Source organism: Chiloscyllium punctatum, chromosome 37, assembly GCF_047496795.1.
Source record: "Chiloscyllium punctatum isolate Juve2018m chromosome 37, sChiPun1.3, whole genome shotgun sequence".
Taxonomy (NCBI): domain Eukaryota; kingdom Metazoa; phylum Chordata; class Chondrichthyes; order Orectolobiformes; family Hemiscylliidae; genus Chiloscyllium; species Chiloscyllium punctatum.
In genome coordinates, this window is record NC_092775.1 from 1,568,081 (window position 1) to 1,581,834 (window position 13,754).

General features: G+C 42.5%; 1 protein-coding gene across 7 annotated transcripts in view; it reads left to right on the forward strand.

Moving 5' to 3' along the window:
* mtss1 (MTSS I-BAR domain containing 1) overlaps positions 1 to 13,754 on the forward strand; it is a 280,139-nt gene that overhangs the window by 239,860 nt on the left and 26,525 nt on the right. For all 7 annotated transcript variants that reach the window (XM_072556077.1, XM_072556073.1, XM_072556075.1 and 4 more), the window contains 4 exons: positions 7,639 to 7,796; positions 10,682 to 10,789; positions 12,471 to 12,571; positions 13,166 to 13,292. In XM_072556077.1, coding sequence (XP_072412178.1) covers positions 7,639 to 7,796; positions 10,682 to 10,789; positions 12,471 to 12,571; positions 13,166 to 13,292 — 494 coding nt within the window. The remainder of the gene's footprint in view (positions 1 to 7,638; positions 7,797 to 10,681; positions 10,790 to 12,470; positions 12,572 to 13,165; positions 13,293 to 13,754) is intronic.

Below are 13,754 nucleotides of genomic sequence, written 5' to 3' on the forward strand. Positions count from 1 at the left end.
ATCAGTTAATTGTCGATTTGAACAAGAAATAAAGCCATTTCTTTGAAATAAGCAACATTGCTTTTGAAACCCTGTTTGGATTCTGTGGTAGAGGCCTGTTGCTCAGCACTGCCACCTGCTGGCCTGTGTGGGGTGAGGGGTTGTAATTCAAAATCACCGTCTGTTTCTCTTGTGAAACTGAAGCTACTCATCCATTCTGTTACATTTTCATCATCTGCATCTTAGAGGAATCTGGGAGCCAGGGAGAAAGATATTTCTTTCATCTGCCGCACTCATGAATACTGTTAGTTTTTCTTGCTGGAAGACAGAGTGTGGGCTCAATGTATTTTCTCCCAAATACTTAACCTCCATGTATAAACCCCAGAAGGCATCTGCATGTGGTCTATCTTCCCCCATCCTGACCTGATCCCACTGCACACATGGTTTCCAGTCAGAGTCACTGAGACTGCCCAGCACAGAGAGAGGCCCCATGTCAATGCCAGGCCACCCTCTGTATCATGTGGATAAAACTGATGGCACATCACGTTCTATGTCAGGACTAGACCCCTTTCCCAAGCTGCAGAATAATCCGATGCCCTCTCCTTTCCCCTGGCCCCGCTTCTTCCCTATTGGCACTGAGTTAGCCCCTTCCCACAAAGAGCAACACTGAGGCTGACACTCAGTGACACTCATGCTCTAGGCTCCTTTTAGCCCGCGTTCTCCAAATCAACAGAGGCTGAGGAGCGTTAGACATGACCTTTTTAAGCCACTCATTCAAGGGTTTCCTGTGCCTCCTGTATTTGAGTGACTGCTAACCATTACTGTTCACTGTCAGTGACACCTTCTCCTCAGCTCTTCCCAGTCAATACTTTTGAACTGTGCCTATCATTTGAACAGAGTAGAATCTGTTCTGTTTTGTTTTAGTTGTGATGGTGATTGAATAGAAACACTGAGCAGGATATAAGGAGAAATCTTCAAACACAAGCTGTCCTCAGGTCTTTCACGTTCACAACTGACCTGGCCAACTAGAACCTCAGTTACAGAATTCATCCCAAAACCGCCAGCTCTATCCTGCACAGAGTGTCAGCCGAGACTTAGTAATTCTCGGGCTGTGAACGTTGCTAGCTCAGCTGAAATTTATTGTCTATTCCTATTTTGTCCCTTGAAAAGGTGCTGGTGATGTTGACTGTTTTCTTAAAGTCCATGTGATGAAGATTGCTGCCCAGTATAGTGTTTCTGAAGGAGTCGATGCTCATGTTAACTGAAAGACATTCCGACAGTGTTGGTACGGAGTATTATAGCGCAGAGACAAGCCATTCTGCCCACCTAGTCCATTCTGGTGTTTTTGATCGACATAAGCCTCCTCACAGCCCTTTTTCATCTCCCTGTGCCATCCAATTCCCCCTCTCCCTCATGTCATTCTCCACCTTCCTCATATCAATACCACTCTCCTCGACTGCTTGCTGTGGGAGCAACATCCAGATTCTCACTTATCTCTATGTAAAGAAATTTCTTCTGAATTCCCAGTTGGATTTTTGATGATTATCTTACATTGATGGCCCCAACTTCTGGTCTCCCTCACAATTGAAAAAATTTCTTTTCATATACTGTATCAAATTCTGTTATAATTCTAAAGATCTCTATCAGGTCACCCCTAAGTTGTTTTGTTTCTAGATAAAACAATCCCAGTTGTAGCTTTCACAGATAATTATAACCCCTCCTTTCTGTACCTTCTCCAATATATCTCTACCCTATATGAACCACAACTGTTAGGATGGGACTTCCACTATTTTTGACTGAGAATATTGTCACAAAGCTGGTGCCTTTTTCTAAAAGCTGTTCCTTTTCTCAAGGAACACTGTGTCCTTGGTTTTTCTCAGAGGGATCGTAAATGGCTCCCGGTTCCAATTAGACTGGTTTGGTACAGAGATTAAAGGGTGTTGAGAGGCCTTTTTGTTTGTATGTAAACAGACAAGACTTCAGCCCAAAGTGGTCATGTTTTAGAAGTGACCTGTATAATGAAAGGGGATTGGTCAGCTCTCTAGCTGAGCAGTTCAGTCCAGAACTAGTTAGGAATTCAGCTGTGTGGAACCAGGCTCTCTCTCCTTTTGTCCTTCTAACCTCAACCTGTTAGCATTTGTTCCATTTTTACTTTTTTTTAAAAGGGGGTTTGCATATTGCGACAATTGTGTATATTCAGAACAGCATAATTAATTCTAGTTTGGATAGACTCAGTTCTGTTGGGGTTCTTTATTCTGTTCTCTGTGTTTCATTGTGTAATTTTGTGAATAATGTTTTTGTCTGTTTTAAAACCTGGTAGTCAACCTAGCTAACTTACTGCGGGTAATTTTCACTGTACACTTACCAAATCAAATTGCAAAGTTATGGTCTGGGCTGCCTGCTTAAGAAGGTTTTGAGTGGTCTGGCCTAGTCCATTACAGATTGAGGGCAGTTTGTGAGATTTTAAACAGCGAGTGGTAGGTGCTAGTCTCTTTATTTCGGGTGTTGGTTTGGTTGGTAGACGAAGCTTGGGAAAGTAATGGCTCTTTCGGTCACCAAAAGTTTTCTGGAAGTGGATACGGTGACTTTGGAAGTTTTGCAAAACGTGAATAAGACCAAGCTGCAGGAATTAGCAGATCAGCTGGGATTGGTCATGCCTGCGTCTGTGAGGAAAGGAGAGATAATTACAGCGGTAGCTCAGCATTTAAACTTGCTGGAGAAACCATCAGACTCTATAGAGATGGCAGGAATTCAATTGCAAATGAAACAGCTTGAGTTAGAGGCAAGAGATAAGGAAAGGGCAGCAAAAATGAAACCGTTTGAGTTATGATTAAAAGCAGAAGAGAGGGAGAAAGAGTAGAAGAAGAGAAAGAAGAGAGCAGCAGAACAGAGAAAAAGAGAGCGTTTGAACTTCAAAAACTGACCCTTAAAAAGGAAAGTCAGCTTAAAAGGCTGGAGATAAAGGTGGAAGGTAACCTTAGCGAGGAAGTAGTGTGAACTCATGTTGAAGAAGTGAGAGTTAAAATGGCAAGGTTAGCAGCTGAAGTGGCTGTTGATTCTGAGCTGCTCCATAAAACACGGTTTGGCTTCACGAATCTATTTCAGTTCATGAGGGATAGAAATTGGGGCAAAGAGAAATCCTCATGTGGAAAGGGAGGGATCGCTCTCAGTGAAGATCATAAGCATAACTTACTACAGGGTAAAAAAAGTAACACTTGAGGGGGACAAAAAAGTTAAAAAACTTCAATGTTTTCATTGTAATAAAGTGGGCCACATAAAATCAGTGTTCGTAGGCTAGGAGAAAGCCAGATGTTGGAAAACCGGACAAGCCTGGGAGTTTTGTTGGAGTGGTAACGAGAAGCACAAGGGAAGTTAGACAACTGCCTCAGAGTGTACAAGATGATTAGAGATTGGTTAAGGAAGGAGTGCCAGATCTGCTTAAAAAATGTACATGCAAGGGTAAAGTTTATTCACAAAGGCCAGGAATAGCAAGTAAAGAGGTTACAATATTAAGGGACACTGGATCCTCTGTCCGTCATGTTGAAGGATGAGGAGATATGTACTCCTGAGGAACTGTTGCCAGAAAAGGTGATGGTAACAGGAATTCATGGTGAGTCAAAAAGCACTCAATTATGTAAAGTGAGGCTAGAGAGCCCAGAGAAGAGTGGAGAAATTGTGGTAGGAGTATTGGACAAACTCTCAGCTCTGGGAATGCAGTTTATCCTTGCAAGTGATATCACTCATTCACCGGTAGACATGCTGCCTACTTTAGTTGAAAAGCCAGTGGAGACACAGGCAACTGAAGAAATGAAGTATGTTTATCCAGGAATTTTCCCAGATTGTGTGATCACAAGAGCACAGAGGCACAGTTGAAGCAGGAGAGTTCAAAAGGCACAGATAAGGAAACTAATGTAGTTTTATCAGGGACTTTTTTTGACCAGATAAGTGGGACAGAGTAGGAGCAACTAGGTAAACAAGCAAATATCTTTAGCTCTGCTAGACTAATTGAGTTACAGCAAAAGTTGAGAAGTTAAAATAGTTATATCAAAAGGCAGAGACAAAGAAGGAGAGTGAATACATCCCTGTGTGTTGTTACTTAACAAATGATGTCTTAATGAGGAAATGGAGACCATCACACATTCAAGCAGATGAGAAATGGGCAGAGATTCATTAAATTGTTTTGCCAGTAGGGTATAGAAAGGGGGTGCTGCGAGTAGTGCATGAGTTATCACTTTGAGGTCATTTAGGGGTGAGGAAAACACAGGCTTAAATACAAACACATTTTTACTGGCCTGGACTACACAAGGATGTAGTTGAATTTTGCCAGACACATCATACATGTCAGCTACTCAGAAAACCACAGGCAGTAATAAAACCTGCATCTTTAATACCTATTCCAGCATTTGAGGAACCTTTCATAAGAGTCTTGATTGATTGTGTAGGTCCCCTACTTGAAACGAAAAGTGGGAGTAAGTATTTATTAACAATAATGGATATATTGACTAGATTTCCAGAGGCAGTACCATTATGCAAAATTACAGCTAAAAAGGTGTAGAAGAAGTACTTAAATTTTTTTGAACTAGATATTTACTACCAACAGAGATCCACTCAGATCAAGGATCACCCAAACTATTCAAGGAGGTTATGGATAACTTGGGAATATAGCAATTCAAATTTACTGAGTACCATCCAGAATCACAGGGAGAGCGAGAGAGAGATGGCATCAACACTAAAGACCATGTTGAGGGCTAATGGTCAGGATTACCCAGATGATTGGGATATGGGAGTTCCGTTTGTACTTTTTGCAATCAGATTGATTAAAATTGATTAAGAAGAAATTAATAAGTCAGAATTCAGAAGACACCTATTTTGACTTTGTGTCAAATTTTAGAGAACGATTAAATAAAGCTGGAGAGTTGGCTAGACAGCACTTAAAAGTATCACAGCATACAGTGAAACAGGAAGCAATTCACAATTTTGCAATTGGGGACAAGGTGTTACTTCTTATAACAGGTGAGCCTTTAAAAGTAAGGTTTAGTGGACCGTATCAAATAGAAGTAAAATTGAGTGAGGTGAACTACTTGATAAGGACTCCAGACAGGAAGAAATCTGTGTGTCATGTTAATATGCTCAAAAGGTATTTTGACAGGGAAGGAAAGCAAGAGGAGAAGGTGTTAAAGATTACAGCACAGAAGGAAGAACCAAGTTCAGAGGATTCTGAATTGGAAATTCCTCAAATCAAATTGGACAATGAGGGAGTTGTCAAAAATTGGGATAAATTATTGAGTTGCCTTCTACAAGAAAATCGAAATGAGCTGAAAGAGTTTTTACTAACACATCAGGGGATATGTGGAAATAATCTGGAAGTGCTAACCTAATTGTGCATGATGTAGAGATAGGAGATGCTGTTCTGATTAAGCAACATCCTTATTGGCATAACTCTCTAAAGTTGGCACAGGTTCAGAAGGAGATAGAGTGCATGCTCCAAGATGGCATAATTAAAGTGAGTTGCAGTGACTGGAGCTCACCCATAGTCATGGTGCCAAAACCAGATGGTACCCAGCAATTATGTGTGGACTATCACAAAGTCAACGCCATTACAAAGACTGATACATATCCAATTCCACGGTTGGAGGACTGTGTTGAAAAAGTGAGACAAGCAACTTGCATTTCCAAGTTGGACTTGCTCAGAAGCTACTGGCAAGTACCTCTGTCAGACAGAGCAAAGGTAATTTCGGCTTTCGTAATGCCAAATGGGCTATATCAGTTCAAAGTCATGCCATTTGGTATGAAAAACACTCCAGCCACATTTCAGAAACTGATTAATAAGGTCAATGCTAGGTTACCCAATTGTGTTATTTACATCGATGACCTGATGATTTTTAGTCACTCATGGAAGGAACACTTACAGATTTATCGGACTTGTTCCATTGACTTCGGAAGGCTCTTTTGGTGATAAACCAAGCTAAAAGTGAATTTGCCAAAGCCTAAGTCACCTTCCTGGGCCATTTTATTGGACATGGATAAATGGCCCCACGGATGCAAACACAAAAGTAATTGGGGAATTTCCCACACTGTCAACAAAAAAAGGCAGTACTATGGTTTCTGAGGGTGAATGATTTTACCGAAAGTTTATGCTGAACTTTAGCAGTGTGGCTGCTCCACTCACCGAATTGCTAAAAAAGGGCAAGAAGTTTCAGTGGACAGTGGACTGTCAAAAGGCATTTGACAGCCTAAAATCTGTGTTAACCACTGCCCCGGTATTAGCCACATCGGATTACCCAAAGCCTTTTAAGGTGGCTGTCGATGCCAGTGATGTGGGTGTTGGTGCGGTGCTCCTGCAGGAGGATGACAAGGGAAGAGAAAGACCTATCAGGTATTTTTCCAGAAAGTTGAACATTCATCAATAGAAATATTCAATGATGGAGAAAGAGACTTGAAGTATGGTATTGGCATTACAACATTTCAGTGTTTGTATTACCAACAATTCATCTGAGGCAATCGTATAGATAATCGTAACCCATTGACATTTGTGGAAAAATTTAAGGACAAAAATGCCAGCCTGTTTAGGTGGAGCTTGTTGTTGCAGACATTCCTTTTGACAATTTTGCAGGTGGCAGGTCACGAAAATGTGATTGCCAATGCATTATCGAGACTTGAATGAGATACAGAGGCATTCAGTGGTGCATGTGCCACGGCCTGAATTTGCATTTGGTTGTCCATGTTTGCATGTGTATAGTTAGTATTGTGTATATGTGTGTTTTAAACTACTAACCAGGTTTTTGAAGGGTTTTAAAAATGAAGCCATCTTTTGATGTTGATGGTTTTTTTTAAAGGAGGTGTCACAAAGCTGGTACCTTTTTTCTAAAAGTTGTTCCTTTTCTCAAGGAATACTGTGTCCTTGGTTTTTCTCAGAGGGATCATAAACAGCTCCCGGTTCCAATTAGACTGCTTTTTTTGTTTGTATGTAAACAGACGAGACTTCAGCCCAAAGTGGTCATGTTTTAGAAGTGACCGGTATAATGAAAGGGGATTGGTCAGCTCTCTAGCTGAGCAGTTCAGTCCAGAACTATTTAGGAATTCAGCTGTGTGGAACCAGGCTCTCTCTCCTTCTGTCCTTCTAACCTCAACCTGTAAGCATTTGTTCCATTTTTACTTTTTTTAAGGGAGTTTGCTTATTGGGACTGTTGTGTATATTCAGAACAGCATAATTAAATCTAGTTTGGGCAGACTGAGTTCTGTATGGGTTCTTTATTCTGTTCTTTGTGTTTCATTGTGTAATTTTGTGAATAATTTTCTTGTCTGTTTTGAAACTTGGTAGTCAAACTAGCTAACTTACTGCGGGTAATTTTCACTTACCCGAAACAAATTGCAAAGTTATGGTCTGGGTTGGCAGCTTAAGAATGTTTTGACTGGTCTGGCCTAGTCCATAATAATATTAACTAAAGACCTGGAGTGGAGCTTGAACCCATGGTCTACTGACCCAGAGGTGAGAGTGATATTGACAGAACCACACTGGCCTGAGGTGAGAGGGTGTCTGGGACAGTGGGGAATCATGTTGGATTTATCCACACACACCAGTTGCTATTTCAGGCCCAATACATCAAGTAGGAACCCCCAGGAGAATGTGCTGCTACTGTTTCTTCTTCTCTGTTATAGGGAAGGAAGAAGTGAGGCTCCAGTTGGACACAGCTTTACAGGATGTCAATGAAAAGTATGTGCTGCTGGAGGAGACCGAGAAGCAGGCTGTGTGCCGGGCTCTGATTGAGGAACGCAGTCGCTTTTGTACATTTGTTACCCTTCTGCGACCTGTGCTGGTAAGTTAAACACTGGGGTGTGGTGTGGTAGCAGAGAGAGGCAACTCAGCATCTGGGCTGAGTGTACCAACAGTCTGGGGAGAGTGTTAATATTTATTTGTTGTGAATGTATTATTTCTCCTTGCTAGGGTGAGATTGGGAAATCACTCAGATGCTGACCCTGATGAACAGAGGGAGGCCATTCAGCCCCTTGAGTCTGTTTGGCTGTTCCATCATAACTCCTACACAGCTTGACCTTAATCCCATTCCCAGCAAGATTGATTAATCTCAATTTTGTCATTTCAGTTGGCTTCCAGCCTCAATAGTTTCTTGGGGACTAGTGTTCCCGATTTCTGTTCCACTTAAACTGAGAAGAGGTGCAAACCACTGCAGTCCCTGTCCTGTGGGTTGACCCACAATGCTCTTAGGGTGGGAATTTTAGGATTTTGACCCAACAATACTGAAGGAATAGCCAAGTCAGGGTGGTCAGTGATTTGGAGGGAAATTTACATAAATGTGCTGACTTTGTCCTTCTAGATGATATTGGTCATGGAGTTGGAAGGTACTGTCTACAGAGCCTGGTTTCTGCTTGGCACTTTGGAGATAGTACACCCTGCTGCTACTAAGCGTTAGTGGTGTAGGGAGTGACTGCTTGTGGATGTGGTGCCAATTAAGTGGGTCACTTTGTCCTGATGGTGTTGGGCTTCTTGTGTGTTGGAGCTGCACCCATCCAGGCAAATGGAGAATATGCCATCACACTCCTAACTTGAGCCTTGTAAATTATAGACAGGCTTTAGGGAGTCAAGAGGTGAGTTACTTGCTGCGGTACTCCTAGCCCCTGACCTGCTGTTGTAGCTGCTGCATCTATATGGCAAGTCCAGTTCAGTGGTGGGCACAGGTCAGTGGTGATCTCCAGGATGTTAATAATGGAGGTTCCAGTGATGGTAACACCATTTAGATGTCATGGGGCAGTGGTTAGATAGTCTTTTAATGAAGATAGTCATTGCTTGATATTTATGTGGGTCAAATGTAAGTTGCCACTTGCCACCCCAAGCCTGGATATTGTCTAGATCTTGTTGCATTTGAATATGGATTGCTTCAGTATCTGTGGAGTCGTGAATGGTACTACATTGTGCAATCACCAGTGAACGTCCCCACTCCTGACCTTATGATGGAGGGTAGGTCGTTGATGAAGCAGCTGAAGATTGTTGTGCCTGGGACACTACCCTGAGGAACTCCTGCAGAGATGTCCTGGAGCTGAGATGACTGACCTGTGTGACAATGCTATGGTTTTAAGAGGTGTGTTTTGTCCTGGTTTATTTTAGAGAGATTGGGAGACTGGTGCCACGCAGTCTATGAGAAGATAAACAACTTCTGAGGCCTTGGGTTTTTTTTTAAATTGGAACAATTGTAGCAGCCTGAGTGGGTGTGGTCAAGCTCCCTCAGAACCAGGACTTTTAGTTAGCTCTCAGCAGTTGCTGGGCTCTCAGAATTTGTTGAGGACTCAGCAGTTGCTGGGTTGGAATTTAGTGAATATCTTCTGTGTTACACCCCCGTCTCTGCATTTTCTCTCAGAACTGCCTTTTGATGTTCTTTCCTCCTGGATTGGAAAACTGCAAGTGAGACAATGGTTTTCTGAATTTGCCTTTTCCCAAGGGTGTGGTTATGGAATGTTACTATATTGAACAGTTACTGTATGGTACTAAAATAATCTATATTCTGTTAAGTTTTCCAGTAGAGTTAAGTTATTCCAAGTTCCCCTTTCTTTTGTTGTACTTTAACGATAGTGTCTGAATAGTTGAGTAGTTTGACCAATTGAATGTGTATGTGGAAAACAGTACCTCGCATTTATCTTTGAAATAAGAGAAAGTTCGGCTCTAGGCTACCTTCTTAATATATTTTAAGGGGATCAGCTCTGGTCCATAACACCTCTAGCAACCATAATCACCTTTGTATGTGCCCGTTATGACTCCAACTAACAGAGAGGGTGCCCCTGATTCCCATTGATATGAGTTTTGCTAGGATTCTTCATGCCACACTTAGTCAAAGGCAGTCAATCTTACCTTCCCTTTTCTAAGTTAACAAAACCAAAGCCACATACAGTTTGCTCACTCTGTGTTATCCATGGATTCACTGCTGCATTGACACTCAGTCACCTCACGGGTTCGGCTCTATTGCTTTTTCTCTGTCCTATTGACTTGTCAAGTCTGATCATGCGGCCCTTAACAGTAAATGGGAAATTTATCTTCTAGAGGTGTCTCTGTCTTCCATTACCTACAGGATGTCCTTGCCCCTATGCGCTCGCGCATGCATACACACCACACACCTCAGTAACGAAGATTTGGTGTACTCCAGCCACGGTCTGACCAAGCTCCTGTACAATTGAAACAAGAATATTTGTGCATTTAGATTGTCTACCTTGTTCTGAATGATGCGTGTTTTCAGGTAGAATGCCCTTATCTTTGTCTTTTTCACATCATTCCACACTCGAACTCAGCTTTGTTTCTCCTCTCTTCGAATCCCCCTCATGGCCAAAGGCTGATTTATAATTAGCCAAACTCCTTCCCAGTGGGCGGCTCTCATCCCCCTGCCATCTCATGGTGTAAAAGCCCTGACTCCTTGTGAATTATTCTCTCTATTTAATTTGTTCACTCGAGTTGTGAACATGTGGAATTCTCTTCCACAGGAAGCTGTTGAGGCCAGTCATTAGATATGTTCAAAAGGGAGCTGAAGGGACGTAGGGAAAAAGCAGGAATGGATACTGAGATTGCATAGTCAGCCATGAGCATATAGGAGCAGGTTCGAAGGGCCGAATGGCCGACTTCTCAACTTATTTTCTCTATTTGTATGAAATATCCAACGGGCTAGGTTTCATTTAAAATGTCCATTTCACTTCCTCTACACAGGGTGAGGAAATTGGAATGTTGGGAGAGGTTACACACTTGCAGTCTATCCTAGAAGACCTGACAAACTTGACAGCTGACCCCCAGATACTGCCTCCTGCCAGCGAACAGGTAAGTGGCTTTTGGTTCCTCTGCACAGTGGGAAGCTCAATCCCCTTTCAGCATCATTTTCTCTCAATCCAACATTGGTAAGGACCAGTCCAGATGGCCAACAACCACATGGGGTCTTACTGTTCAACTGTTAGAGGTCCCACACTGAATGTGTCCAATCCACCCCCAACCCTGACTCAACACAGCCCTACTTAATCTGAACACCCTTTATACAGTGACTCAGATGTGCTGGGTTACAGCACATCACCTGCTCTCTCACATCAAAATTCCACAATCCAGGGAGTGATGTTGCTCTGGTAAGACACGCAGGGTTTCTCATTGATTGACTTTATTGTCAGGTGGATTTGTTAGATGCATTTTTAACAAATACAATATGCAACAATTTTCAATGTCGCTGTTCTCCAGCACCACCTCAAAACACAGAAACAAGCCAAACGTAGACATAATGGTAGAAAAATAAAGAAATAAAGCTAAAAGTTCAACATTACAGTTCTCAAGTGCATAGCCATGGGCCTGGATCTGTGCTCTGCCACCCCCCCCATCATGGAGACTAACACCAGCACAACGCAGTCACCTAGCCTCTGAAACCCCAGCACAGGGACCAGCATCAGCACGAAGTGGTCAGCTCGCCTCTGAAACCCCAGCACAGGGAGCAACATCAGCACGAAGTGGTCAGCTCGCCTCTGAAACCCCAACACAGGGACTAACATCAGCACAAAGTGGTCAGCTCGCCTCTGAAACCCCAACACAGAGACCAACATCAGCACGAAGTGGTCAGCTTGCCTCTGAAACCCCAACACAGGGACTTAACATCAGCCCAACGCAGTCAGCTAGCCTCTCAGCCCTGTGCAGGTGCTGCTGCTGCAGAGGCTAATCCACGTCATTGTTGAGAATGACATTGAATCTCTATCTAGAGTAGCCGAATGTTCTCTTCTTGCTCCAAGTTTCTACATTTCTGAGTTAAATATTAGAACAGCCTGGTTACAGCATAGCTTGCAGTTATATAACCCCTTCAACATGCTGACACATCCCAATGTATTTCACTGGAGTGATTAGCAAACATGATTTGATCCCAAATCCAATAAGGAAATATTAGCACCAGGTGGGAGAGGAGCATCATAAAGGACAAGAGTGAAGGACTGCAGATGTCGTGGACTAAAGGGCCTGGAATCAAGTCCCACCTGGGTGGGTGAGACCATGGAAAGATTTGAAAATGACAATGAGAACTTAAAGTCCAGGATGTTACTGCTATTTGTTCAGTTCCCTGTGGGTAGAAACATAATCTGTTGCTGGACAAAGAATTCAGGTATTATGGTCATATCGATGTTAGCTTATGATTAAAAATCCAACTGGTTCAGTAATGTCTTTTAGGGAAGATATCCTGTTGTCCTTACCTTACCCAGTCTCGGTCTGTATGTGACTCCAGACTGACACCATCAGATCCAAGTAAAATGCAGCTTTTATCCAGGTCATTTATAAACTGAAAAGGTAATTTAAAAAACATTAGGCAAATCGCTCACCAGATTTGAATTCAAATTTGCGATACCTGTTTTGGAGCATTCTGATGTCCAGTTAACTGTTTGCCCTTCCTGTTATTACAAACAGTGGCAGGTTGATTGTTTCCTGCTGCTCTTCTGACCAGCCACCGTTTCTGACTGTGTTTGTCTTTTTTTATCGACAGGTAATCTTGGATTTGAAGGTGGCGGATGATTATGGCTACACATACCACACCCCACCATCATCCCCTAGCAGCTCTCACTCGCGGAGGGGCACTGTAAGCAGGTGGGCAGTTAGCTCATTTACCTGGCTCACTCTCATTGTATTTGCCAGCACTGACTGCAGTCTCACTCTTTCCGACATGTTCCTCCTTATCTTACACCCAGATTGTTTTCAAATTGAAAGTCATCCTCAAAATGTACTTAATGGAATTCCTCTATACTTTTTTAAGTTACGCTTGAATTCATCTGAAAACACTGCTTATTTGACCTTTGCTGGTCGTACCTTCTAGTTCACACCTGACAGTGAGTTGCTGACACAGTGGACGGGTCCTTGAACTAATATATTTTACATAAAAATAACTCTGGTCTGTATATTATAGAAATGATATTGTGGCAATGGGGAGAGTGCAGGAAATATTGACAGGCTGGGCTCTTTTCTCTAAAATGTAGATCTGGTAAAGATCTTTAAAACTGTGAAGTGTTTTGATAAAGTGTTTGTGATTAAATTATTTACATTTTCAGTCAAGACCAGAACCTGAGGCAGTAAATACAAGGTGCATAAATAAGTTCAAAAGGGAACTCTGAGAAACTTCTTTCTTTAACAATCAAGCAAGTGATGTAAGAGAAAACTAACAGATTCTATCTCCCATTCCCTCAGCATATACCATTACCCACAAAGTACAGGGAAACATCCCAGCATTCCCAACTTTGAATCAGCCTCGGCATCAATGGAAACACTTCATATACGGCCCCCGTCTGTCTCGACAGCTGATGGCACCAGCCAGGTAAGAATGGAATCTGACTGCAAGCCAGCCTTACTGTTAGAGTGCACTGAGTCCTGGTGTCTGTACGGTGCTTTATTATTGCACGGACAAGGTCTTTGTTCCATTGGAGGGTTAGTTTGCATGAACCATGAGAGGTAATCTGATTGAAACATGCCCAATTCTCATAGGGCTCAGCAGGATAGAAACGTGAGCAATGTTTCTGCTGGCTTGGGGTGGATGTGGCGGGTGAGTTCTAGAGCAAGGGGCCATGGTCTTACTTGACCCCTGGGGATCTCCACTTCCTCCAATTTGAAAAATATCCCATTTACCCTTACTCCCTGTTTCCTATCACTCAGTTGATTTCACACCCAGTGATATATTGCAGCTGCTCCTCTTATTTCATGAGCTCTCGCTTTGCTAGTATATTTGTTGGGAGGTACTGTAGCAGAGAACATAGAACAATACAGCACAGAACAGGCCCTT